Below are 25412 nucleotides of genomic sequence, written 5' to 3'. Positions count from 1 at the left end.
CCCTTGATTGAGAAATCTGTGGGCTATAGAATGTTATGATCAAGATTTTTCACAGAACTTTGTGCAGCCTCAGCTTATCCATATTGTTTTCTAGGATAGATATTATTGTCATAGCATTGCCATTTGTCATAGCATTGCCATATTGCTTGTTAATGTAATCTATTTTTAACTGCTGTGGCACCCAGATCACGTTTCTGTTGACCTAAGCCACAGTAATTTTCAGCTGATACCAATGCAATGCTATTAATTGTAATGTCATATGAAAATTCCCGTTTCTCTTGGTACATCAGTCAAGGATCAAAAAGCATGCATCTAACTTCACTCTACAATAACTGTCTATTATTTACAACTTAGTTTTACAGTGCTACTTTGTTCTCCACTGTTAGCCATTAATGTGGGTCCACATTATAGAACTATCATCTTTACTGTAGCTGGCATGAAAAGTAACATTGGCCAGACAGAATCTGAAGAGGAAAATGAAAGGATGTTTTCACTAGTTTTATGCATTTATGCAACACTGGCAGCTGGGGTAAAGTAGTAGCAGAACATAGTGAGAAGAAACAGTGCTATGGGGCTCAGAGGAAAAGGAACAAAAAGATACCAACTTTCAGTGAGGTTAGTACAGAAATGGTGTTTTACCTCCCCCTTCTATACAATGTGTAAGGCAAGAAAGCTGTAGGTTCCAGTTTGAGACTTGAGATTATTATGTTACGAATCCCTGTAGCATGCAGAAAAGTAACACAAGTCAGCAAGAATAATTGTTTGTGATAGACAGCTAGTAAATGTTAGAGGTGATAAAATGACACAGGCTTTCCCTTAGACTCTGGTTGTGCTTTGGGAGCCGCCTCAGACACCAAATGCTCATATGCATCCATGTCCTCATCATTCAAGAGTTATTGGGATAATAATGGTGCTTTTTCATTGTTAACTCAGCTCTGTGGAATCACAAGAAATTAAATCTGACTCATTTGCAAACTTGGGTGGAAGCCACAGTTGTGGCATTTCTCTAATCTCTCTCCTATATAGAATGAGCATCTATTCATTCTAACTTCGGGTGTGGGTACTCCTTACCTACCAGTTATTTTTACAAACATTTGAAGTTCTAAATTATTTTAAAGGTATCTAACCTTTTATCAAATTTGTCTCAAATCAGCCTATGTGCTCAAAACCTATTAAAGGTACACAGAGCACACATGCTATGACAGCATAAATCTCCTTTCCTTAATAACATGGGCTAAGTACCTCTAAGAAGCCAAATGAAAGTTTAATCTTTAAGTAATGATGTTTACCAAAAAAAAATCCACTTTATATGGAAGTCCTTACCAAATTTCATGTCATTTTAATATTGCTATTCAAATGTACAGGAATAAAATCATATTCTTTGTCAGAATTCTTGACCCCTCCTCCACATTTCTATGTCAAAAACATAATTTTCAGTCAAGCCATTTAGAACACTTTCACCTGAAATGTTACACAGCAAACAGTTACCTTGTCTGCTTCAGAGCTAAGTCAATATTAACGCCAATGAAGTATGCATTACCATGGTATTCAGATGGACTTTGCATTTTGATTAGAGTACAAACATATCAGGGCTGCCAGACACATGCAGTCCAGGTAGACAGTATACCTGGTAGGCAATAAACATTCTGTTTTGTAATTTGGTGGGGAACCATGAACTGGCTAAATTTTAGTCAACCAAACATTCAAGAATCTGGAGATGATGGAGAGCCTAACCAATATTAACTCTGTTTTAGACTTACTACTCACAGCTTGGTTTCTTAAGTTTTCTTCAAGCAGTAGGGTAGTTCCAGCTGAGAACGTTGCACACCCAACATGCAGGAGCCTGAAGGAAAGATAAACAAGTCAACTCCGCTGAATATTCAAAGAGGAAAGAGCTGTGTAGATATGAGGGTCGTTGCCCAGTTGCAATCTTTATAAATAGCAGTCAGTGGATCAGAGAAAAATTCCGAAGTCATTTTAAAATAAGTTCTAATTCTCTTAAGCAAGGTATATATAATGCTATAATGGTATTGTTTTTAAGTTACTGTTTGTTCATATGCTACAGATGAATTTTGTAAAACCAAGGAGAGAATGATCTCAATAGGATATGGAAAAACGCAATTAAAGGGAAGGCAATGACATGGTATTTGCATGAAATGAAATTTTAGAGAAGCCAACACTTGACAGTTTTTGAACTTCACAGACCAGTGTAAATGCAAAATTCTACAACTTGACTGGCTAGATCTGTAGGAAAGGGGAGTGATGGCCCCTTTCACCTAAAAGTGCAAGTACTAGTGCTTTCATCAGGGATACAGGCCACCTCTGCCTATTTCCCTCTACCGTTTGAGAAGATCTGCTCACCCAGACTAGAAGGAATTTTGGAAAAAACACTTTTGTTTTGTTTCACAGAAGTGTTCACTGAGTCAGAATGACTCGAGCCTGATGTGCAAACCAGGAATTGAGGAGGTGGGGCATCCTGGGCTTTTAATTCCTGCTCATTTGGACATTTAAACTTCTTAAAGTGGAATAGCTAAATCAGAAAAGCACCCCAAATATCCTCTACAGTGCTGATTAGATCACACCTGTGGAAAGTGTTGCTTCTAGGACTACTAAGGCATGTCTCCTTATTGACTGTAACCTAATTAGCTGTTTTTTATATTTTGTTACTCTAGTACTTTTTCCCTTTCAGTTTAACGGCCAACCTAATGACCTTTGTCACAGATTTTTCATAATTCATGGACATGTACTGCAGATGTGGTGACAATACCAAGAAAGCAGTTCCAGTTCTAGTTTATGAACAGCAACTGCCATGCAAATAAAATTCGTTGTAAAGAACATAAAGAAATCTAACAACTTAAAATAGTGCCGCATTCTCCATTTTCTTACTGTGATTTGTCAGCAGTGCTGATACTTCAGCAGAAATTCTGAGTAACATTCTACTAAAACAAATGTTACATGTAACAGCTTTTCTTTCTTTATTTCTGTGTTATTAGTTCCCTACTTTCAGATTATAAGAGTGCTTACCACTTAGGAGTTGCTATGTTCCTTCATTTATTCTTCAGCTATTGTTAAAATCTTCGCAATAGCACCTCATTGTGATGCAATGTAAGTTATGGTATCAAAGACGATGCATGATTTATCACCTCCCAGCACTATCTGCTGTAGTTTAAAAAGCTGCACTAGAGTATTGCATTTCTACTAGTTTTAACTCACGTTTTTCTCTTTTGGAATGAATTTATCCTTTTTTTGTCTGCCTACAACAATGTGGTTTGCTCTTGAGAGCCTATGGCTAATATTTTGCATAATAAGTTAGCTTTTACAAATAATGGAAAAGGAAGCATCAGAGGGGGGAAAATATCAAACTAACACACATGCCTCTGAATATGTTCACAATATTCTAATGAACCCGGATACCTTGGCAAAGCAATGCACTTTTCTCTAACGAAGACTGTAAGAACAAGTGAGAGGGAGAGAAACTGATCAAGTAATAGGACTCCTGCATTTCATGTCAGTATGACCTGGCAATTGCTGTCAACAGACAACTTCTGTAATACACTGACATCAGTCTCACACACCTTTTTTTTTCTTGAGCAGAAAATATGACTATAAAATTTACCCGGTAGTGTCATTTTTCAACAAGAGTCTCTAGGGCATATGTTGAATTAAGCCACTTTTCATGCTATTTAAGGCTTCTGCCAAGTATTGCAACAATTTCTGGCATCAACACAATGGAACTATGTTCCTTACTACTGAATTACTTAATTGAATAGAAATGGATTGAAAGGTTAAGCCAAATAGTTATCTACCTGGATTTCCTTACTATGTGGAGTATACTCAGTAGCAAACATTCAGGCTTGAATTTGAGGTAAATGATAAAAATGAATCAGACAAGGTGTACGTTCTGTCTCTGATGTGAGAGCTGGACAAACAGTTGCAATTGATAAACAGGCATATGTAGTATTCATTTTCTAAAATCAATTTCTTTAAAAAAAAAATAAAAGGCTTACTTCATAATGTTCATCTACTAACTCTGTTTTGTTAACCTACTAACTTCGTTTTAACCTCAGTTCACTATGAAAAACATCTGGAAGCTGAATGTTTTCTTTAAGAAATATTCCTTGGACCAGATGACGTTGGAGGTCTTTTCCAACCCTAATGATTCTATGACACTATAGCTCTTTTCCATCCAAATAAACAGAGCAGACTTGTAATAGCAATGGTTCTGTTTGCAGACATTTTTACTGTAATAGAGTTCAGCTGATTCCAACATTTCTTGTAATCTCAGGCAGTTTAGAATGTGTTCTGGCCTGATGAGTTCGAGTAATGTTGACAGGAGAATTACCTGTGCACTAAAGGGACAGTGACTTTCCTAGATGATATATATTTTTTAATCCTGCGTGATGGTGTGTTGAATGTCTTAAAACTGTAATTTGTTTTGGATTGGTTCCTTTTTTGTTCATTTAAACTTTTTTTCTTCAGGGTTGCATGTCAGACTTTTCATATTGTCTCAAAAAGGAAAAAACAAACAAGTTACATATGCCTAACAAACATTATAAAATCATGTTATAAACAGAACACCCCTTAGTGTTTATACTTGTGCCAAAATCCTGAAGGTATGATACTGTAACAACAAACCACAGCCAGCTAAATGCAACCAACTATACAAGCATACCTTATGGAATACTTGAGTAAATCATACGTGTTGAATAGTGCTTGTTTTGTAGACGTTTCTGTTTGTGCATTCCTAGTTAAAGGCTTCCCGTCTGAACTTATCCATTCTAATAAAATTTTGGCAGCAGCTCCAATAACATCATCATGTGGATTGGTACTTGCTGTATGTGTGCAGTGCCTCTAAGAATAACAAATAATATTGAACAAACCCGTAACTTGAATGCTAATGAGTAAGACTTCCTCAATTTTCTATACTACTTTGCCTACATATAAAATTGCAACTAGGCAATTGCGCCTGGATTCCCCGACTGCACTTGAACAATGACACCAGACACAACATGGACTCCTCACTCAGTAAGTTTTTGTTTTTACAAAAGTTGTCATTAAGTATTGTTTGACTGTAGTTAAGCAGCACTTAATGTACCAAGTCTGCTTCTGACATGCTGGAACTTGCTCTAAAAATCTTCAGTGTTGGGGACCTCGCATTCTCCTTAGTGTACTCCATCAAAGTGAACTTTGATGATGTTAATAACAAGGCACGATTATATGTGGCTTGAATTTAACATACATTTTTTTCAGGATTCTGGTCAAGACTTCTTGGAACATACTATAAACTTATTCACTCTTCAGTCATTCTCACCAAATGTTGGTTTTGTTCACTAAACTGACAGTGAAGAAAGTATTTGGACTCATTTTAAAATATGAACCTGAAGCTGACAATTACATAAGAGGTATTTCAGTATCAGCAGAAGGGATGCAAGTGTCTGATGGATGTACTATTGAAGTTCTAATTTTTAAAAGTTCTGTTTTCCTAAGATGGTTAAACTTAAGCTCTCCTAGTGCTCTGCTCATATTTCTATGTAGGCAAATTCAGGATCCTTAGTTAAATCCCCTGTAACTTTCTTTGTATGTTGCACTTCAACTGGTAACCTCACATATTGTTGGGGGTGCTGTGATACTGACCTCTGAGTTCTAGGCAGAGTTATTTGAGTGCTGGTGGTAGTTAAATTGATGCCTGTGTTTATGTAATCTATAAACCTACAAACTTGTAAGAAGCTTGCACGGTGGCAACTGCTGGTGCTTTAATTAAAAAAGAAATCTGAATTCCCTTTTCTGGATAGTCTCCCATTTACCTCCACTGTTTGTGGAGGGAGTTAGGGAAGTAGTCTCCTTCAGTCAAATGAAATTGGTTAGGCCATCCTAGTAACAAATTGGATTTTCCAGGATGAATATCAATAGCAATAGTTCTAGGAATTTCTTTATACAATCTTAATCCAAATATAATTTGGATTGTATATCTGATTTTGTGAATCTTACCAGCATGGTTGAAGGGTCTCAGAATCAGCCTGTAACTACAGAAGAATAAAAAATGAGCTTGCTTTATGAGTTCGTGATAAGAGGTAAGGTTTATATGCCTTAAGCATACATTTTCGTATTCTTGCACAGCGAGGTTTCTAAAGTATCAACTGATATCCCCATATCTAGCTCTTTTGATCTGAGAATACAAAGCAGTTCAACCTAATTGTTTGTGTAGCTTAAAACCCTGATGGAGTCTGTGTGCCTTTTGGTTACATATGGATGGGATGGCTGTGGTTAAAAATTTAAAAAGTATGGTGCTGGAGTGACAAGCAATCATCAAGCTTTTGCGCACGTTGATGCACTGTTTAAAGACATGCCGGATGAAATAGAGTATGAGGATTTTTCCCCTATTTTTTTTTACCATAAAAGAAAAATGGATAACTTTCTTGGGAACTCTTATACTGGGCCTTTTGGCTACAGAAATCAATGACGTAGACACGTGCTGTCCCAGTGCTTTTCTAGTCTCTGTGAATCAATATGATGATTTTTTGTTTAACACTTCAGCTGAAGTAGTTGAAAGCAACTGCCACCTTATAAAGAATACCAGAGTAACTCTGTACACTTTTCAATTAGAATCCTATCTACTGTCCATGTCATTCCCTTATAACCATAACCTGCAAGAAAATGTCTTCAGTTGTGTTCTTCCTAACAAAAAAAAAAATGGGATTGTGCTCCATCCCAGTACAATCATACAAGTTATCTAGTTTTTAATTACCCCTTGATAAGGAATGCTTTGGGCTCCCATTTGCTGCCTGCCTCCCTTGCAGAATCCTCACCGTTAGCCAATTGACACTCTGGCCTTGAAATTCCTGAACATGATAAGCAGCACTTCTTTATATTATTCTTATTTTGCTTGATATGCAAAGTGAAGTTGTTAATTGTATTCATCATTTCTCACTTAGTGTACTCCTCCCTTCTATTACCTCCTCCAGCATAAGGTCAGAGGAGTAATAAAACAGGAATTAAGTTATACGCTCTGGTGCTGTTAATATTCCAGCTACCAGTTTCTGCTATTTCTTAACAAACTTGTGTGTGCCTTCTCGAAATGAGACTAACGTAATGTCAGTGGCTGCTGAAAAGTGATGTGGGGGAACAGACCCCGGGACAGAACAGATGATAGTTTAGTTTACTGATGAACAGAAAGAACTGCAGAGTGGGAGAGGCAGACCACACTAGCAACATAGGGAATCTACATTTAGGATGAACCTATGAAGTGTTTTTTTTTTTTTTTTCTTGGGGGAAAAGTACGAGAATGGCAGTGGCAAAGAGAAGTACAAATATCTAGCTGATTTTGGTTTTTGATTGAGCTTGTGGCTCTAACAGTGGCCAGAGTTGACTGAATCAATGTCTCCAGTTGCCTACATCTACAATACATGTTAGCAATGAAGTTTTCAGTTTTACAAATGCAACTCTATTTGTGTGGGGGAGGGAGGAGAGGGAGGGGTTGTTTGTTTTTTAACATGTACCTACCAAGCAACTGAAGCATTCTGGACCACTGATGGATGTCATCAATTGATCTTTCCAGCACAAATGCCTTTGAGACAAAACACAGAAACTGATGAGATATTACTGTCAGTAACTCTCAGCTGGGAAAGGAATGTCTCCTTAGTAATTTGGTTACAGGCCAATAGATCTCAGAGGTAGTAATTCACAGTAGTTAGATTTCAACTTTACTACCATAGCCGACAGTGTACTGCCCAACTGCATGAAACACGTTCACTCCCTGTAATCAGCTTCTGCAATATTTCTCTTTTAAAGTATATCATACGTTCACAGTTTTCTAACTTTTCAACCATAGTCCTGCTAAAACCTTGTATTACTTTACCAGTACCTCATTTTACATACCATGCAGCCTTCCTCCACAGTAGGTAATTTTGGCTGATATCTCCAGAACTTGCCATTTTTTGACTGTATTTGAAAATACTGAGTGTCTTCCGTCATACTGGCTTTGGCAGGATGGTACAGTTTAATAATTTTTTTCTTACTGAACAGTGATAACCAAATGATTTAGTGGCATAATTACTAAGCAGCAATTATTTCATTAGTAGATATTGTATTGTTTTTTCTTCCATTCTCTGAGATTCCAAAGAGCCTTGGAAACATCTCAAAGCTAAACATAATACTGAAAATGAGCACAGTATTTTCCAGGCTAAACACAGCAATTTGATCTTTAGAGCTTAAGTTCACACAATTTTTTCTTCTGAAAAATACCTATAATTGAAAGAACTTACGCTAAATGAAGTGGGCATGTCTGAAAGCAGCTATGGCAGAGGTCAGTAAGTTGAGGTAAGTGTGGACTGAAAAGGTTGAGAGATGCAGGTCACATTTGGTTAAGTATTTTCCCATTATTTACCTTTACACTTCACCAGAAATCATAGAATCATAGAATATCCTGAGTTGGAAGGGACCCTTAAGGATCATCAAGTCCAACTCTTGACACCGCACAGGTCTACCCAAAAGTTCAGACCATGTGACTAAGTGCACAGTCCAATCTCTTCTTAAATGGTTTAATATTTTTCTAAAAAAGGATTGTACTTTATTATTTTTTTATTATTATTTTTAATTAGGGTAGAATGGACAGCAAAGCTTTGAGGAAAAAAAAAAAATCTAAACTCGGAAGTATTCTTAAAGAGTTGTTGAGATTATTGGAACTAATACCTGAGCTGTCCAGGATAGAAGTGCTCTATTGACCAAAAAGCATGAGGAAAAACTGAATTTTAGTTACTTTGTGGTTGTGTTCTCCACAGGTAAGCAGTAGTGACGCAGCTCTTCCTGCACCACCTTCCCGGCCGGCATTTTCCAGCCGTTTGGGCCTCGCTGTCGAGCCAAGGCCTTGCCCAGCAGCTCAGCGCCTTCCCTTGGCACCGAAGGCAGTTCCTGCCGTCAGTGAGGGCCCGGGCTGCTGACACTCGGTCCCGTTGTTTAACCCACGGGGCAAACACCCCTCAGAGGCACCCCGGGCGCAGCACCCTTCCCCTGTGAGCAGCCCCCAACCCGCCATTTCCTGCCCCCGGGCCGCAGTAACGCCGTTTTAACGCTGTTTTATCGCCGTTTGGGTCCCGCTCCGCGTGCCGATACCGGTACCGCGGGGCGCAGCTCCCCTCAGGGCGGCGGCGGGGCCGTGAGGCGGCGGCACGTGAGGCCCGCCACATGGCGCCCGGCCCCGCCCCGCGGCGCTGCCCCGCGCCCTACCCGGCAGGCCCCGCGCCGGGCGCCCCCCGCCTCCTTCCCCCGGTGGCGGCGGCGGCGCTGAGGTGGGGCGCCGCGCTCCGGCGATGTGAGGCGCGGAGCCGCTGCCAGCGCGGCTGCCTCCCTCCCTCCCTCCCAGCCCCCTCCTTGCCTTTCCCTTCCCTTCCCGTCCCTTCCATCCCCGCCCCGCCAGCCCGGGAGCGGCCCCTCCGGAGGCGCAGCACGGTAAGCCGAAGCCAGCCCGCTCCCTGCCCGCCCGCCGTGCCCCTCAGCCCCCGGGGGCGGCCCTGGTGCCGCTGCGCTGCGGGCCGCGGGGGGCTCGTCGCGGGCCGGGCCGGGCCGGCGCCATCTTAGGTCGCAGCGCGGCCTCGCAGCCCCCTCGCGGGGCCCGGAGCGCGGGGGCCGGGCCGCGAGGGCTTCTCCCGGCCGGGTGCCGGGGGTCTGCCCGCGGGGGCGTCGCGGGGAGGGCTCGCTCCGCCCGCACGGGGCCCCCGGGCTGGGCGGCGGGCGCCGGGCCTCCTCCTCCTCCCCTCCGGCTGCGGCCCGCAGGCCTGGGCCCGGCCCTGAGGCGGCTCCCGGGCGGAGCGGAGCGGTCGCCGCTCGGCTGCCCTCGGGCCTCGGCGCCCTCCCTGGCTCCCTCCCGCCGCCTCGCAGCCGGCCCGGCTCGGGGGTGGGAACTGGGGGCTTGGCTGCCGAGGCAGCGGTGCCCTTCCCTAGGCGGAGCTTACGGCAGCTCCCGGCACGCAGGGCAGCGTTGGCTCCTTGGGTTTTGCTCTGCTCTTAACCCCCCCCCCCCCCTTTTTTTTCTTTATTTCCTGAGGGGAGTTGGTTCGTGCTTCGGCTTTTTAAAACTTTCCAGGTTCAGCTTCCACTTCGTCATTGTTTCTTCGCTGCTGAAACAAACGCAGCGCCCATTTGAAATGCCATTGCTCGCCGGCCTCGCCAAGCTGCACGCTGCACGCGCCTCTGCAGCTCCCACCGGGCACAGTGACGGGCCGGGGGGGGCTGGCTGAAAAACGCCCTGTAGGTGCTCACCATGAGGGCTGTGTTTGAAACAACACGACTTCCCTGTTAGAACTGGAAGTTCAAAGGACCGATGGGTGAATCATTCCCTGATAATTGTCAGGAGGAGGTGACAAGCAAGGCTAGTCTGGAAACTTTCTGGCTAATGTAAACACCCTCACTCCTGAAGTATACTACCAACCTCACACCAGTGGTTTGGTTTCAGTTACTTTAAGCCAGTCCAAAGTATCAACCATTGGAAACATTGAGTGTGGACCCTAAGTGTGGAACAAGTGAACTGCATCTGAAGAAGTAAATGGGTTTTCAGTAACTTTAAATCTCACCGCAGCTGTATTTGCCATGATTTTCCATAGAATTGATCTGAGTGTCTGTAAGGTGCACTTGGACAGATTGCTTTCTGTGGGTTTTGCTTCAGCTGTCAGTCTTGTTACATTTAGTAATGTTTGTATCGCTTCTCTTGTTTCCCTGTAAATAAGCAATTGTAAATCTCAATAGTAAAAACTGCTGTTGCTTTTTTAAGCAATCCTTTGATATTATTCTAACAACACTTTAAAAATTTTTTAAAGAGTTTGTTCACAATTTTCATAGAATCACAAAATAGCCCAAGCTGGAAGGGATCAAGTCCAATTCCTGAGTCCACGCAGAACCACCCCAAAATCAGACCATGTGTCTGAGAGCATTGCCCAGACTTTTCTTGAGCTCCTACAGGCTTGGTGCCATGACCACTGCCCTGGGGAGTCTGTCCCAGTGCCTGGCCACCCACTCAATAAAGAGCCTTTTCCTAACACCCAGCCTGACCCTGCCCTGCAGGGAGACACTTTCTGACACTTTTTAGGTTAGAATGCTCTTTTAAACAGGTTTTTTGATTATTTATGTAGCGTTCCTTTGGAGTTTTGGACCTGCCTCAGATCTGTGGACTACTTCTGAGTAGATATGTGTGTAAATGTGTATTTGTGTTTATACGCATTAAAAAGAAATAGGGTAAGTAAAGGTTGTTGCCAGTGGGTTTACCTTTGTTACAATGGAGTCTGCACCTCCGCTGGAAAATATTTGTGGAGAGTGGGGGAAGAAAAGAAGTCACTGTTGTTGCTGGCTTTTAGAGCAACTGCTAGAAGGATTCCTGGCATGCAGGTTCTGCTTTAATCAAGTTTAAAAAGATGAAAACTTGGAAGCTGATTGTACTCTAAAGATGGATGGAGATGTTGTCAATGATGACAATTTGAGCAGTTCCTGCATGCCTCCTGTAATCAAACCTTTTCCCCTTACTGCAGTTGTAATTCTGTAGGCCACTAATTTTTTTGACCTCTCAGTCATGCCGGTTCCACTGCTCACAGGCCAGGTTATTTTTAATCTGCATAGGTTCACGTCCTAGTCCTATGAGAAGCTGTGCTATCATGACTGAAGGAGGAGTATAGGAACAAGGCAGGAACTCATTAGGCTTAGTAAAAGCATTGCCTTAAATTCCTGTTGTTGGAATAATAATAGTAATAAAAGAAAAGATGTGAAATAACTTGATACTCGCCTTTAAAAAGCGGTCCTACTTTTTGAGTCACCTTTTGAGAAAACCATTTTTATTCATAAAATGGAATTGTTCATAAGCGCAGCTAGGTGGTGTCACCTAAATGTCTATGCTTATGTTATTAAATTTACTTTTATTTGGATAAAAAAAATCAGCTGCATTCTGCTGTAACTGAAGTTACCACGCATCTTGTTAAAACTGTGCTAGTATGTAGATTGTTTGTGCCTATTCTGTTTTCTGTGTAATTTGTATGTGTTCTCATCTTCTCTAGTACATCTTGTATCCGATTACTTTTTTGAGGTCAAATAAAATTAAGTTTCTTAAATAAAAATACCCCCTACACCGTTCGTATCTGTGTTAGCAGTTCCATAAGCCAAGTGCCTGAAAATGATCTTTCATTTTGCCTTGAAGTCTCCCAAACATTGTCTCCCTGTAAGTAAAGCAAAGGCCTTCTGTGAAGGAGGAGATTGGGCCCTGACCTTCTGAGACCTGGCACATGGCCTTTCTTACCTGCGTGAAGTGGACATCGGCTCCATGCTCTTCTTCTTGTCCTGTGACAAGAACCTAGTCTAGTGTCCTGTTCTTTTCTAGCACTTTGTTTAACTTCAGCATCCTGATCTGATAAAGGAAGCAAGTAGTAGCTCTGCAACTTGGTGTTATCCTCAAGACATGGCACACAGCCGTCCCACCCCCCTCTCACATGCTTCACTGCAAGCAGGTGGAGGATTGTTGTGGCATAAAGGCTACATGGACACCAGGGCTCTTTTAGGATCAGTAACTGCTGCTACTTAATTGATGCCATAACTTCATTATCCATGTTGCATCCCCATCTTGAGGACAGGCTCCCTCCTTATACTATTCGCCCCACAGCAGTACTTTTCCACCATTCATTGGTCAACAGCTTTGCCCAGCAACCACAAACACCCAGCAACTTCCATGCCGTAATGGCTGGAGAACAAGCAACGTGAGACGGCAGGGAGTCTCCTGAATCACCCTTCTTTGTTCCCTCTAAACTCTTTAAATTCCTTGATGGCCTCATCGATAAGAGTTCAATGTTATCCCCAGCCATGGGGATTGCAGACACCCATGGCCACATTCACACAGATTGTGACTGCTCCACAGTGATTTTTGAGAGCAGCTCATTGCTCCTGTCCTGAAGTTGTTGACTCTTATTAGACAGTTTCTCACTCTCTGTGCTGAAGACTTCCATTTTAAACACTGTTGAGAGATTATGAGTATTCTTAACTTTGCATAGTTATACTTTGAAAAAAGAAACTTAACCCAATGTTTAAAATATATGTTGCGCTTGATATACTTTTGGAAAAGAGAAGATCATGGGAAATTACACAGAAAACTCTGTTGACTGAACGCCCTTGACGTGTTAAAGAGGAATTGTTTGGTTTAAGAAGTAGTAGTTTATGAATATAGCCTTGATTTTGTCACCTTGTGTATATACAAGTATATATGTATAGTCTTTTTTTTTTTTTTGGTAGTTACTAATGACATTATCATACATATGCTTTGTTTCTAAAAGATCTGAGCTTGATTTAGTGTAGACAGTTGATAAATAGAAAAACAGTATCAAGATTTTAGAGATGAAGTTGAATTTTGACACTAAGAGGTTTGGTGTTAGGGCTGTAGGTATTCAAGGAAAACCAAAGTCAGGGTTTGTGATACATTTCTGAAATCAACTGTACAAATAGCTCTTGCATTCAAGAATTCATAGCTACCTCTGGGCAAAAATCTGCTTGCAACTGTAGAAAACAGCAAGGCTTTTGAGTGTGTGGAGACTATAGCATCCATTAAAGGATACAAAAAAAATAGTCCCAGCACACTTCCTTAAAGTCTTTAATTATGTTAATATCGCTATTTTACTACTAATAATAGGGAAAAGTTGTTCTCGTCAACATATATGTAGTAATGGTAAAAACAGTTTGTTACTTGCGGTGTGAACAGGTCAGTTCAACTGCATGTTGCCGCTGAAAGGCAATATCTGTTTTGTCCTTCCTTGCATTGCTATTAGAGCTACGGCTGTGACATCACACCAGGTACAGGGAGTTACAGTGTCAGGCAACTATCACTGTGTAATAGAATGATTTTCAAAGTCCAGCTTCCTTAGCTAGTTTGCTATGTAAAGTAAATATTCCATAAGCATAAGGGAAGTATTAGTAATGGTTATGTGGCTGGGGCCTGATACAAGACAAGAAATACTCTTGTATTGATTGTGGTCTTCATGAAAGAAGTTCCTTGAGTTCTGTTCTCCAGTTTTTGTCAAAGCAGTCCAGTGATGAATAGAATTCCATGTACGTAACAAAACTATTAATTAATTTCAATCAAATTCTCTCTTAGCTTGAGGTACTGTTGGCGTCATCAAGCAAAACTGAGACATCAAAGTCTGTGAAGCTCCAAGTCTTAGGAAGAGCAAATACAATTTTACTGGCATTCTGATACTGCTTATTGCTGAAGCCATCGCTTGGTTTTATGAAAATACTGGTCTTATTATAATTTATTTTACATATATGTATATTATACTCCAAATAACCTCTGTTCTTATTTCCTGAATTGTTAAGAAATGCTTTTAAGATTATCTAACAGGGGTTGTGAAAAGAAAGAGGAAAGCTTTGTTAGATGTCATGGCTTATTTAAAGGCAAACAGAACCATTTGTGATTGGTAGCTCTGATGTTGATCTTTGAAGATCTACATGTATTCTAGATCAGGTCATGTTGAACCTGTATTGAACGTGGTGGGGGGAGACCATAACCTGGGAATTATTGTCAAGTGCAGTCATTTCTGTTCACAGTAAAGCATTTGTCCCACAAAAGTACTGAATATTTGTTGTTGTTTTTTCTGTCTAGTCTCAAGATGGCAGAATTGTTTATGGAATGTGAAGAAGAGGAGCTAGAACCATGGCAGAAGAGAGTGAAAGAAGTGGAAGAGGATGATGATGATGATGAGCCAATCTTTGTTGGAGAAATCTCAAGCTCAAAGCCACCTAGTACATGTAAGATAACATTTTCCATAATTTAAAGAGGTATTTTAAGGTGTAAAACTTCCAACTTATATTGAAAATGGAGATTTTTAAAATCAGCAAGATTTAAGAAATTCTACATCTTAAAGCTGTTCTTTAGTTTGCTGTCTTACACTGAAAACTGGAATTTTTAGGGAATTCTGTCGTAACATCCAGGTAATGCACAGCTGTCTCTACCTGTAACCTTAAATCTCTCGAGGCAAAACAAGAACATTTGAAGGTTTTAGCACTGACAATACAGTTACAGTCCAGTACAGATGATGCTGAGACCGTGCAACAGCTCTTAATATAGTCAATATTTAAGTAGATACTTGGAAGTGTCTCTGCTAAAGTAACATGCATGAATTCAGGACTTCATGTGGCAGTCCCTCTTCCACCCCCTGCTCCTCCCCTGCTCATTTCATGTGTTGATAGAATATGTGGACATCATTTTGATAAAACGGTGGTAACTGTCCAAGTGTGTATAATAAAGGCACAAACAGGAACATCATTTAATATGAAAATAGCACAAGCCTGTCTGCTAAGTAAGAGATTTCTATTAATAAATTCATTACCTCCCTATGAAATCTGAGTTTTTTCATCAAGTTCTGTAGTTCTCTCTGATTGCAGGTAGTGCAGGGAATGAGGTTAGGTGGTTGTGATGACAGCAGATGTATCAGAATTCCATGTTTTTCCTGTGCTTGGGCTTTGGCAGGTAAGTGAAGGAGAACATAATTTTCGTTATTAAAATTAATTTAATGGAAGTTTTGGATCTCTGTGTTTGGCCATCATGTAGTCAAATGTTAGGAGGTTTTACCTAAGTATTCCCGAGTCGTCAAATACAGAAGACAGCCTGGTAAGGAGGTTCACAGCTGCATGGTTTTGTCTTGTCTCTGCTATGCTTGTATCTGAGATTTTCATAGTCATTTTCTGAACGTTTGTTGTTTGCAGTAAAGAATTTCAAGGCAAAATGTTAAACTAGGCTCTTTGCCACACTCTGCTGCATGGACTTTGGAGCTCTTCTTAGCTGTTCAGTCATTTTCATTTATAGTACCTTCATCTTGCATCTGAGCTCTGTTTTACTTTGTTACTTGCTGGGATAGTAAGTCTACTTTAATACTTCTTTCACTAGCTTAAAAATGTGGAAAATAACGTCTTAAGTATTTGAGAAGCATTAAAGGTGATGTTAAAGCTCTCTCACCTAAAAATAGTTCTCAATGGTTAATGTTTTTGAATACTTGAAAAATAGTCTACATCCTCTTGAACCTTTGGAAGAATGCTTGAAATTTGGTTTAAGAAGTTTTCTGAAGTTACTAATTTCTAAAAAGATTAAAAAAAAAAAACCTAACTATTTTTTAGGAGGCCTAAAGACCTCTGGATTACTGTTGGCCATTAGCAGTAGATCATGAAAGTGAACTATTAAAGTGCAAGACATTGGAGCAATAAATATACAAAGGTTCACTGCAGTCAGTATAAAGGTTATTTCCCAGTCAGAAGGATAGAAATACGTGTTTGAAGTGAGAGCTATGTTTGTGATATAATTCAGCAGCTTCAAGAACTTTGGTAAAAGATACAGACTTGCAATGTATGCCTCTAATTCTGCTGCCCATACTCAGTCCTGACACACATAAAAGCACTTATGATATAACTTGTTACTTTCTCTTTTCCTTCCCTTTCCCCAACTTTTCTCTTTGTAATCTCCTACTTGACTATCAAAAACAGCTATGGAAGAATGACCTCAGTTCTTCTCTGGCTTGTAAGTAGTACGTCCTGGCAGTAGTCAGGCTCCAGTCTGCAGAATCGTTGTTCGTGATAGGCAAGCCACAATGAACTCAGCTTTGCTTACTGCTACTATTTAGTTTTTGCTTGAGAAAATCCCTGTCTGATCAGATGACAAATGGAGATGTGCATATTGCTCTTAATTTTTCTGAAAGGTATGTCTTCTGCAATACATAGCAATCTTTTTAACCTTCTTCTGACAATGCAATTATCAGTTTTTATAGACTGATGTTGAAATTGGGAAGGAAATAGGTAAGGGCCCCAGCCTTGACATGCTGGCCCAGTGTTACGTATGGCAAAGTGTCTCTTCTGCCATGCTGGAGGATTAGTTAGAGTGGGATGAAAAGTAACTCTCACTTTGCTTGCTTTACTGTTTCCTGCAACTGCTTATTTCTCCTACAGTTATTGCTCATTTTTTCTTGCTTACTTTTTCATACACATAAACTTGTAATTTGTTGCTACTTTAAAATGTTATTCTCCATGCTACCGTGTTATTGTTCAGTACTGTTTTACCCAAACTGGAAAAATTAAATACTTTGAAGGGGGAGGGGAAACAGCATGTCAAGTCTATGAAGAATCAATTGTCATGTGAATCTAGTTTATTTCAAAACACTGGTTTTCTGAAATGTTTTTATGAATAGTAAACTCTACCTTTATATTTTAGGATTTGAATTGTCTGTGTATCAGACTGCCTGGAGCTGCATATCTTTTGTGAACCATAACTTTTAAGTTTTTAGGGTAGCTGTTTTTTTGTTTGCTTGTCTGTTTTTGATTTGTTCTTTTGTTGTGTTGTGTTTTTTATAGGGGGGAGGGGGAGGTAGACAAAGGTTTTTGTTTTGGCTCTGGAATTAAAATGTGGGGTATAGATTTGTTAATAAACACGAAAATATACATATTTGGGTAAATCCTGAGTTAAGTTAATCCTTGCTCATAGACTGCGTCATTTGAAGTAAAAATAGTATTATTGCAGAAGTAAATTTCTCCTATCTTAAAAAATGCAAACTTGTTAGAATCTGTCGCTTGCAGCTGCTTTTTCATTAGTATGATCTAAATGCAGGTGACAGGTTGAGAGCTGTGATCTGAGCTCTGCTGCTGTTAGATTTATTTATCAACCTGGGGACTGAATACTCACGAGCTGTTGTCTGTGGAAGCAGCCTTGAGGTTATTAAGCACAATTTCCAGAAGTTTTAATACCTCGTTTGAGATCCTGATGTAATTTGACCCCGGTTTGAAAAGGTATTTTCAATCTTACTGATTTGGAACATTTACCTAATTTCATATGCATATTTTCACATGTCAGAGCAAGAAACTTGGCAGTAGCATTAAATGCATTGAGAATCTGGTGGTAGAAGAATATTGTAATTTGATCAATATTGCTGTAATATTCTGGCCTATACATTGTAATCATAGAAAAAGATGTAGATGGTTGGGGAATATTGCTGATACCGGTTAGGGAGTAAGCATTAGATCTAAGAAATTCCACTCTTTTCCAACAAGTTAGAACTCAGGTCATAGACTGCTGTGTGGGATATGTAAGAAAATCAATCTGATTGTAATACACTTCCAGTATGGCTCCCGTAATTGCTGCTCTCTTCATTTCCTTTGGCACTGGGAACTTGAGATTGGTGATTGTTTAGTAACTGGTTTAAAGAAAATGATTCCTTTTCTGCAGAGCAGTTGTAGAGTTGGGGAACTTCTTTTCTATGTATGCAACAAACATTAATGAATAAATGCATTTCTTAAAATCAGCAGAGCTAAATCTTTGTGAAGTGTTCTTATTTTGCTTACACTCTTACTTGTGTCTTAATCTCCAAGAAAATAAAACCTGAGATTCTTAGGTGAGCTAGCCAAACTAAGAAAAGCAGAGTAGAAGAGCTTGTCTTAACTGGTACAAATGACATTGTGTGTTGTAAGGTTATTTGTTTTAGAAGTAATATTCTAATTCATAAGGCAGATCCTAATTGGCTTAATTAGTGGACATGAATGCTGCTTTTAATTTGCAAAGAGCTTAAGCTATTAATTTAACTGCAATTAAGATAAATGTAACTTTTGACAGATATATTGAACAGAGTCAACTTCGGCTCATCACGAAGGGGGATACAGAATGGTGCACCCAGTAGAGGTACTATATTGTCCTAATATGGTAATTAAAAAACAAACACACTCAAAACCACAAAACTTATGAAATGTCTGACCACAAAAGTATATAAAGATAACTTTGGAATCCTTTGCAACAGGTACTGTTACTACATTCAAGCCTGAAAGTCACCATTATCCGACATCTGCCTCCAGCCCCAGTGCCATGCCTGTCTCATCAGTCTTTCAGTCTGTATCCAGACCTACGACTAGCTCTGTAGCAGTTCAGCCATTGTCTAGACCAGTGAATGTTTCAGGAACTTCACAGACACTGCAGAGACCAGTTGCTGGATGTTTATCAACACAGCAGATGCCCCGGCCAAGTTCTGGAATATCACAGCCTGTTAGCAGACCTGTAACCATTCCAGTGACGACACAGCCAGTATCAAGAAATATCACAGTTCCTGTAGTGGCTCAACCTGTATCCAGGCCAGTGACTACTGTAACAACACAGCCTGTAATACTCAATCAGGTAAATTTTTATTCCCTTAAACTGTAAAATACTTAGTTTGCTTTTGAATAAATTAATGAGGAACATATGGACTCACTTAGTAGAGTTATTTGAAGATCTGCACTAAATTATTGACTACAGTTACGTACATTGTAAGGATTCATTGACCATAACCTTGCTCTGCTTAATTATTATATATATTTAAAATACTGATTTAAAAACTCTTAGTACGTTTAAAATGCGCTGCAGGGCTCAAGGATGGTAGCTTTACCTAATAACAGCAGAATTAAATGAAAAATCTTAAGCCTAGATTGATGTGGTTTAGGTAATTTGTTTAGCTTATATGGAGAAATGATGGAAAATCCCATTCTGTAAGTTTTACAGAGGTGCATTCTTTTCTTAAAGACGGATCCTTCATATTGGTGAATTAATTTCATTTTGCATTTTGTGTTTAGCTTTTCCCATGTGATTTTTACAATGGCTCTCTTGGGGTATGGCTGCTTGAGAGAATGCTGTTGTGGTAGCTTCTTGGTTCACTTGGCAGCTGTAGTGAAACTGTGGTATGAGAACGGGGGTGCAAGCAGCCATAAGCTGTAGGGTGAGTAGCTGGAAGGCTCTTACAAGATACTTGATTTTTCTTAAAAGCCCAAGGGAATTAGGTACACAAGTCATGTATTGTAGATCTTCAGGGAGAGCCAGGGAACCTCAGGATTCCCTCAGAACTTCAGGGAGTCACGTTAGATGCTGGCTTTTTTGCCTTACCTGTTGGATGCTTGTGAGAGAGAGAGAGCGAAGATTGACATTTTATGTTTACATGAGGTAAACTATGGTGTGAAAAGGCAATGTCTAGGCAATGTGACTACTATATAACTGCTGCTGTCAGGCTAAAATGAAGTGGGCACCATCTCCACTATCCATGCAAATTTCCAGACCTGCAGTTGTCCTAGCTGCCAGTCTTTAGGTATAAATGAAAATCTTTCAGTCTTCATATATTCTGCTTTTACTGAACAAGGAAATCAGTATGAATAAGGCTGATAGAACATGAGAATTAGATATTCTTCTTATGATTTGTGGCAAAATCATCGGTGGTGCTGGATTTTCAGAAAAACTACAATAGAATTGTTGCCTGCATAGCTGGATCTCTGGCAGATTTGTTAGGAAGGAACTAGTACTTTCCAATGTTGAGTCTTCAGGAGTTGACTGACAATTTGCAAAGAGAACTTTTTGGGCATGTCTAGTGAAACATGTTAATTAAATTAGTCTGTCGTGGCATGTATGAAGGCCTAAAACAGTGATATAATTAGAAGGCCAGATGTCAGTAGGACATGCAGATTGGCTCTAAAGTCCTCTTAAATTTGTCTTTATAAAGCAGCCTGAGTTAATACAGAAAAGTCTGCTGTTTCACCTAATGTATACACATATTCCAAGTCTGTGAGTTTTATCAAGGTTTACTCATGATGTAGTATGCTTTTTCAAATCCTTCTAAAGGATGTTAGGATGTCTTGCAGAATCTCTGTTGCATGAGACAGTTTCCTCCCATACTTCTCTCACATATAAATTCTGTGTTTCTGTTTTAATAGATAAAGCTGCTAGTGGCCTCTAAAATGGTTTTATTAGGAAACCTTTGAGTAAGCAGACCTAGGAAAGCTGAGCTGCAAAATGTATATGTAAGTGGGATGTAACTCGCATGATGGTAAATTTCTTCTGAAGGTTAAAGATGGTATACACACAGCACTTCTTTTTGTTGAAAGTTCTTTCTCATTTATCAAGTTTGCTTGCAACAGGAATGTCGAAGTTCACTTAAACAATTTCTTTTACTTTGCCAAAACCTGCAGGTTGTTCTTGTTACTGGTAGAGATACACCTATGTAAAGCAGTCGCAGCTAGAAATGCGGCTTTCAAGGTGCATGATGTAGGAAAGGGTCTCTAACTATGTATTAGGCTGTTCTGTCTTTATTCCAAGTTAGATCAATGTGCTTTACAAAGCAGAGCATCCTTTTGTGGGATGCCCAGTGCATATATGTTCTGTGGCCTCTTAAAACTTACACAATTGAGACCATCTCATATTGTATGGTTTCTTTTCAGTGTTGGCATTTTGATCATGGCTTTCACAAGCCCTTTAATTTTTTAGGTTTATCCTAAGCGTGTTCTTAAGATGTTACTCTTGAGTACTGTTAGGAAGACTGTTCTGATGGTGGTTTTCTTCCTTGCTTAGAACATACTGAAGGTGACTCTTCCATCTCTTCAACTTAACTCTTCCAGATTCAGATTAGTATTTCCACTTTCAGCCTTATTTAGGATAGTTCGTTTCCTTATCCTTGTACTGTTCAGCCACTTGATTAAACCATACTTTGGGGGTGGGGGGGAAGGCTTGATTGTTGTGCTTTTATTTTTAATGAGGTACTGTAGTTCAGGTTCTTGGGCAGTGTTCTGTATTTTTTAATATCACTCCTGACACAACTGTCATTTGCTCTTCTTAGTGTCATATGTATGCTACTTTTATTTTGGTTCATGTCCTTGGCTAGAATTGTCTTCATTCAAGAGCTCCTTGAGCTTTGGGTATTTTTTTCCCTGTTATCTAGTCTTCCTTCTCTGGGGACCACTGCTTTATATTAATGTTTTTCTACCTTGGGCTTTATATGACACTTTCATTCACATGTTTTCTGTTTCTTCCCAACCTGATTCTTCTGTTTTGTGTTCTTGTTACTGCACTATTTTAAATCAGTTCCAGAAATTCTGAATTGAATTTGGCTTTGGTGGTACTGTCTACACCAGTCCTAATTAATTCAGAGCTACTGCTGTTGCATGATACCATAAGGTTATCTTCTTCTTTAAGGCTCATTCATTCTCAGCGATGAGGATTTTCTATGACCCAGCATTCCGAATGCCTTCCAGTAAGCCCTAGCCACTTCTGTCCATCTTTCCCGTAATGGCTAGGCACATTCCTCAGCCTGAGTATGATTCAGGTTTCAGTTCTTCCTAGTTAAATTTTGAAAGAGCAAAGGTCCAGTACCATGCATCATTCCAGTTCTATGTGGATTTGGTTACAGGTTGGCGTGTCAGTTTCTACAGTTAGGAAACCCAACATGCACATGGAGTCTAAAATTGTTACTAGTCTTCTGAAAAACAGAGTGACAATGTTTTGTTTTTTTTTTCTTTACTTGAGCCCTCGGAACTTCATTTATAATGTTGTTGGTTTTAGACTTTCTACATGTGAGAGCACCTGTATGCGTTAATTTAGTTAATGTGTTAATTTAGTTAATTTTGGTTGATTTTTTTTCATTGACACGGTAAAGCTGCTCTATTTAATTATTTAAAATGTTTTTGCTTTCTAAAGCATGATAATATTTTTATATTTTTTTATTGTATGTAAAACAACAGAACCAAATTATATGAAAAGAATAGTTTTAAACAGAAGGGGACGTTGAGAAAAAAAAGAGACTGAATTTCCAGGCTTTTACTTTCTTGCTCACCAGACGAGTTTCGTATATACTAGGGAGGTGTACACATGCCATCGAAATACCTAGTGTATTGAAGAAAGCTAAAATTGTATCAGCACTTAAAAACAAACTGCAAAGTAGTAAGAGTGGCAGATTTTGTGTATATGTATTGTATTGGTCGCATTTAAAGTGGTGGTGTGCAAAGTCCTCCACCCCAGGAGCCTGCAACAGGTTTACCACCTGAGCATCAGTTGCTTCAGAACTGGGGTTTGCAGGTTAAGGGCTTCACTTGTAATTTCACTGGCTAGTCTGAAGCCATCGTGGATACGGTAAAACCTGCTCTGGTAGGACTCCTGCTCATGGTTTTTACTTGTAACAAATACGGCAAAGAAATCTAGTAGTTAAATGTTTTTAGCATTATCATGATTTCAACAGCTACACCTTTGCTTAACTTACTTAGATTGAATTTGATCGCTCTGGAAGAACGGCTCTGCGTTTTCATTAGGGCCCTGCAGGGTCTTCGTTTCAGAGCTCTACAACAAAAACAGGGTGGGAAGAAAAAGCTCTTGCTTTGTTCCAATCTTTTCTAGTACTTAAGAGTCCTAAAACAAATTATCATACCTGTATGTGTATTTGTGCACTGCCTTTAGACTTGTTACCATCAAGTTTAGTCAAAATGGTGGTAGTTAAAAAGATAGCAGCTTCTACCAGGATGTTTCTACAATTGTGCTGGCTTAGTGGAGAGGGAAGCGTATTAAGAGACTTATCTTTACAGTAAAAAGCATTGTGGCCTTTGTCTCATGGATACATTGATGACAAAGTGTGTGTATGAGTGTTAGGTGATCATGTTTTAAGAAAGTGGGGCTAATTCTGTCTAGTCTTTTGTTTCACAGTACACCTTGACAAAGTTAATGTAACTAATTGCACTGTTTCAGAGTAGAAAGATGAAGTGCCAACATTTTGCCATTTATACCTCAAAATGGAGATTTAATGCAATTCTACCATAAGGTTTTTCTTAACTGATTATTGCTATTGCTGAAAATACTTCTTGTTCCAAATTGTTTTAGTTAGTATGAACAGAGATGTGAGCAATATTAATGATCTTGGCAAGTGTGTTTTTGACCTGCCACAGCCTCTAAATTTGAATGTTAATAAGAACTAAATTTGATGTTTCCTTCACTCTAAACATTACCTGTTAGGTGATCAATGAAAGTGTTTAGGTATAAGTTTCTGTGTTGCGGCTGAGAAATACAGACTCTGTTTCATTTTTTAGGTTATGGTAGTACCAAAGGGCAAACCTTTTAAGTTGAAGGGTAAAAGTATACCTGTATTTGGAGATGCTCAAAAGCATCAAGGTGCTGAGAAACACAAACCAACTTTTAGGTTAGCTGTGCTTTGAAAAGGGAGTTAAACTGTATTATTTCAAGAAATCTCTTATAAATTATCCTATATAAAAGAAAAAAAAAATATCCCTTAGTGATACCGTAAGTTTGAGTGCCATTCACAGTCACCATGTTGTAGATACTTCCTTACTTTCATTAAAGCTTGATCACTTCATAGAATTCAACTGGTGTAATCTTATCTTTAAGAGGCTTCTGCTCGCGGCAAGTTTGTGCTACTTTCAGTTCTGTTTTCTGTTCTTTTAAAATGCAGGTAGTAGCTGTTACACAGGAGTAACAGGCAAATGTCTAAGCTTGTATTGAAGGAAGAAAGCTCTACAGTTGTCAGAACAATTCAAGTGTAATTTGAAACATCATCAGACTTTTGAACAAAAGTAATTACAATTAGCAATTCACATAGTCCTAGTAATATTTCATAAAATGGGCTTTCTTGGGTCATATGGTTGTTTTTTTTTTTTGGATATACAGCTATGACTAAATTAACCACTGATAAGAATTGCAAACTTCTTAAAATGTCAAAAGAAACTATTTGGGGGAGATTGTAATGAACTTGGTTTAGAGATGAGTACTTATGAGTACTTGTAAGCCGTCGTATGTTTTTAAGATAAACCCTTTGAAGCCTGCAAGTAAAAAAATGTTAAACCTCAAATTTCTTTTCCCTCTTGAAAATATCTTATTAGGATTATATTATGGATTCTCCACCAGCTGCACCAGATAATACATCTGGTATACTGTTTGGTGTGAGAGAGAACTCGGGAGTTCCACAGTACCAGACTGGGCCATCAGTGAATGTAACAGGTGGGTATAACTGTAGTAGTTGATAAGAGAAAGAAACAGCGTAATGTCATTTAACTGTAGTGCAGACCTTTGGGTTATAATTTTAAATAGGATTTTTAGAATATAGTATAGCTACTTTTTTTTCTTCCCCCTGTACATAACACTATATAATGTTTAATGAATTAAACTTCAGAGCCTTGTGTTGTCAGACTTTGCTTTTCATTGCATTAGACTGACTGTAATATCAACTGATGTCTTGTAATGGTCATTTAGATGGAAAAAAAAATATTGCCAGATAAGCTACATTTTTTTTTGACAGTTAAAGGCTCATTTTCTGTATATCCAGCACTCTTCGACTAGCATGAATAGAAGCGGCTGTTAGCAAGAGAGGGGCTGTGGAACAGTGCCAGAAGAACTTCCTGAGTCTGCTGAGTGGATTCCCAATGATGATGGTCTTGGTTTCCTGACTGCTAAATATAGCAGTTGGAGTAAATGGGATCAAAAGGATCCTGTGCAAAAAGGAGGGGGAAGGAAAAGACTACAGTTTGACAACTAATTTTTTTTTTTTCATCTAGCTAAACCGTATTTCAACAGGAACTATTTAACCTATCTAAACACAAACAAACAAACAATCCCTTTTTTTCATAGCAGGTGGAATAGA

At 39.4% G+C, this 25412-nt stretch overlaps 1 protein-coding gene across 9 annotated transcripts in view; it reads left to right on the top strand.

Annotated features, from left to right (window-relative positions):
* The first annotated feature begins 9301 nt into the window (after positions 1 to 9301).
* Positions 9302 to 25412, top strand: part of ZNF280D (zinc finger protein 280D) — a 51573-nt gene continuing 35462 nt past the window's right edge. For 3 of the 9 annotated variants that reach the window (XM_072043518.1, XM_027466738.3, XM_072043514.1), the window contains exons 1-6: positions 9302 to 9444; positions 14618 to 14763; positions 15400 to 15484; positions 18605 to 18670; positions 18786 to 19156; positions 24655 to 24772. In XM_072043518.1, the coding sequence (XP_071899619.1) occupies positions 14701 to 14763; positions 15400 to 15484; positions 18605 to 18670; positions 18786 to 19156; positions 24655 to 24772 (703 nt within the window). In that variant the 5' untranslated portion in view covers positions 9302 to 9444; positions 14618 to 14700. Of the gene's footprint in view, positions 9445 to 14617; positions 14764 to 15399; positions 15485 to 17646; positions 17785 to 18604; positions 18692 to 18785; positions 19157 to 24654; positions 24773 to 25412 lie in introns of those variants that run through there. The other 6 variants (XM_072043520.1, XM_072043515.1, XM_072043519.1 and 3 more) reach the window with 4 other exon arrangements.

This window comes from Anas platyrhynchos, chromosome 11 (assembly GCF_047663525.1).
Source record: "Anas platyrhynchos isolate ZD024472 breed Pekin duck chromosome 11, IASCAAS_PekinDuck_T2T, whole genome shotgun sequence".
In the NCBI taxonomy this organism is placed as follows: Eukaryota; Metazoa; Chordata; class Aves; order Anseriformes; family Anatidae; genus Anas; species Anas platyrhynchos.
The sequence above is the reverse complement of the archived record's forward strand: the minus strand, read 5'-3'. Positions and strand labels throughout refer to the sequence as shown.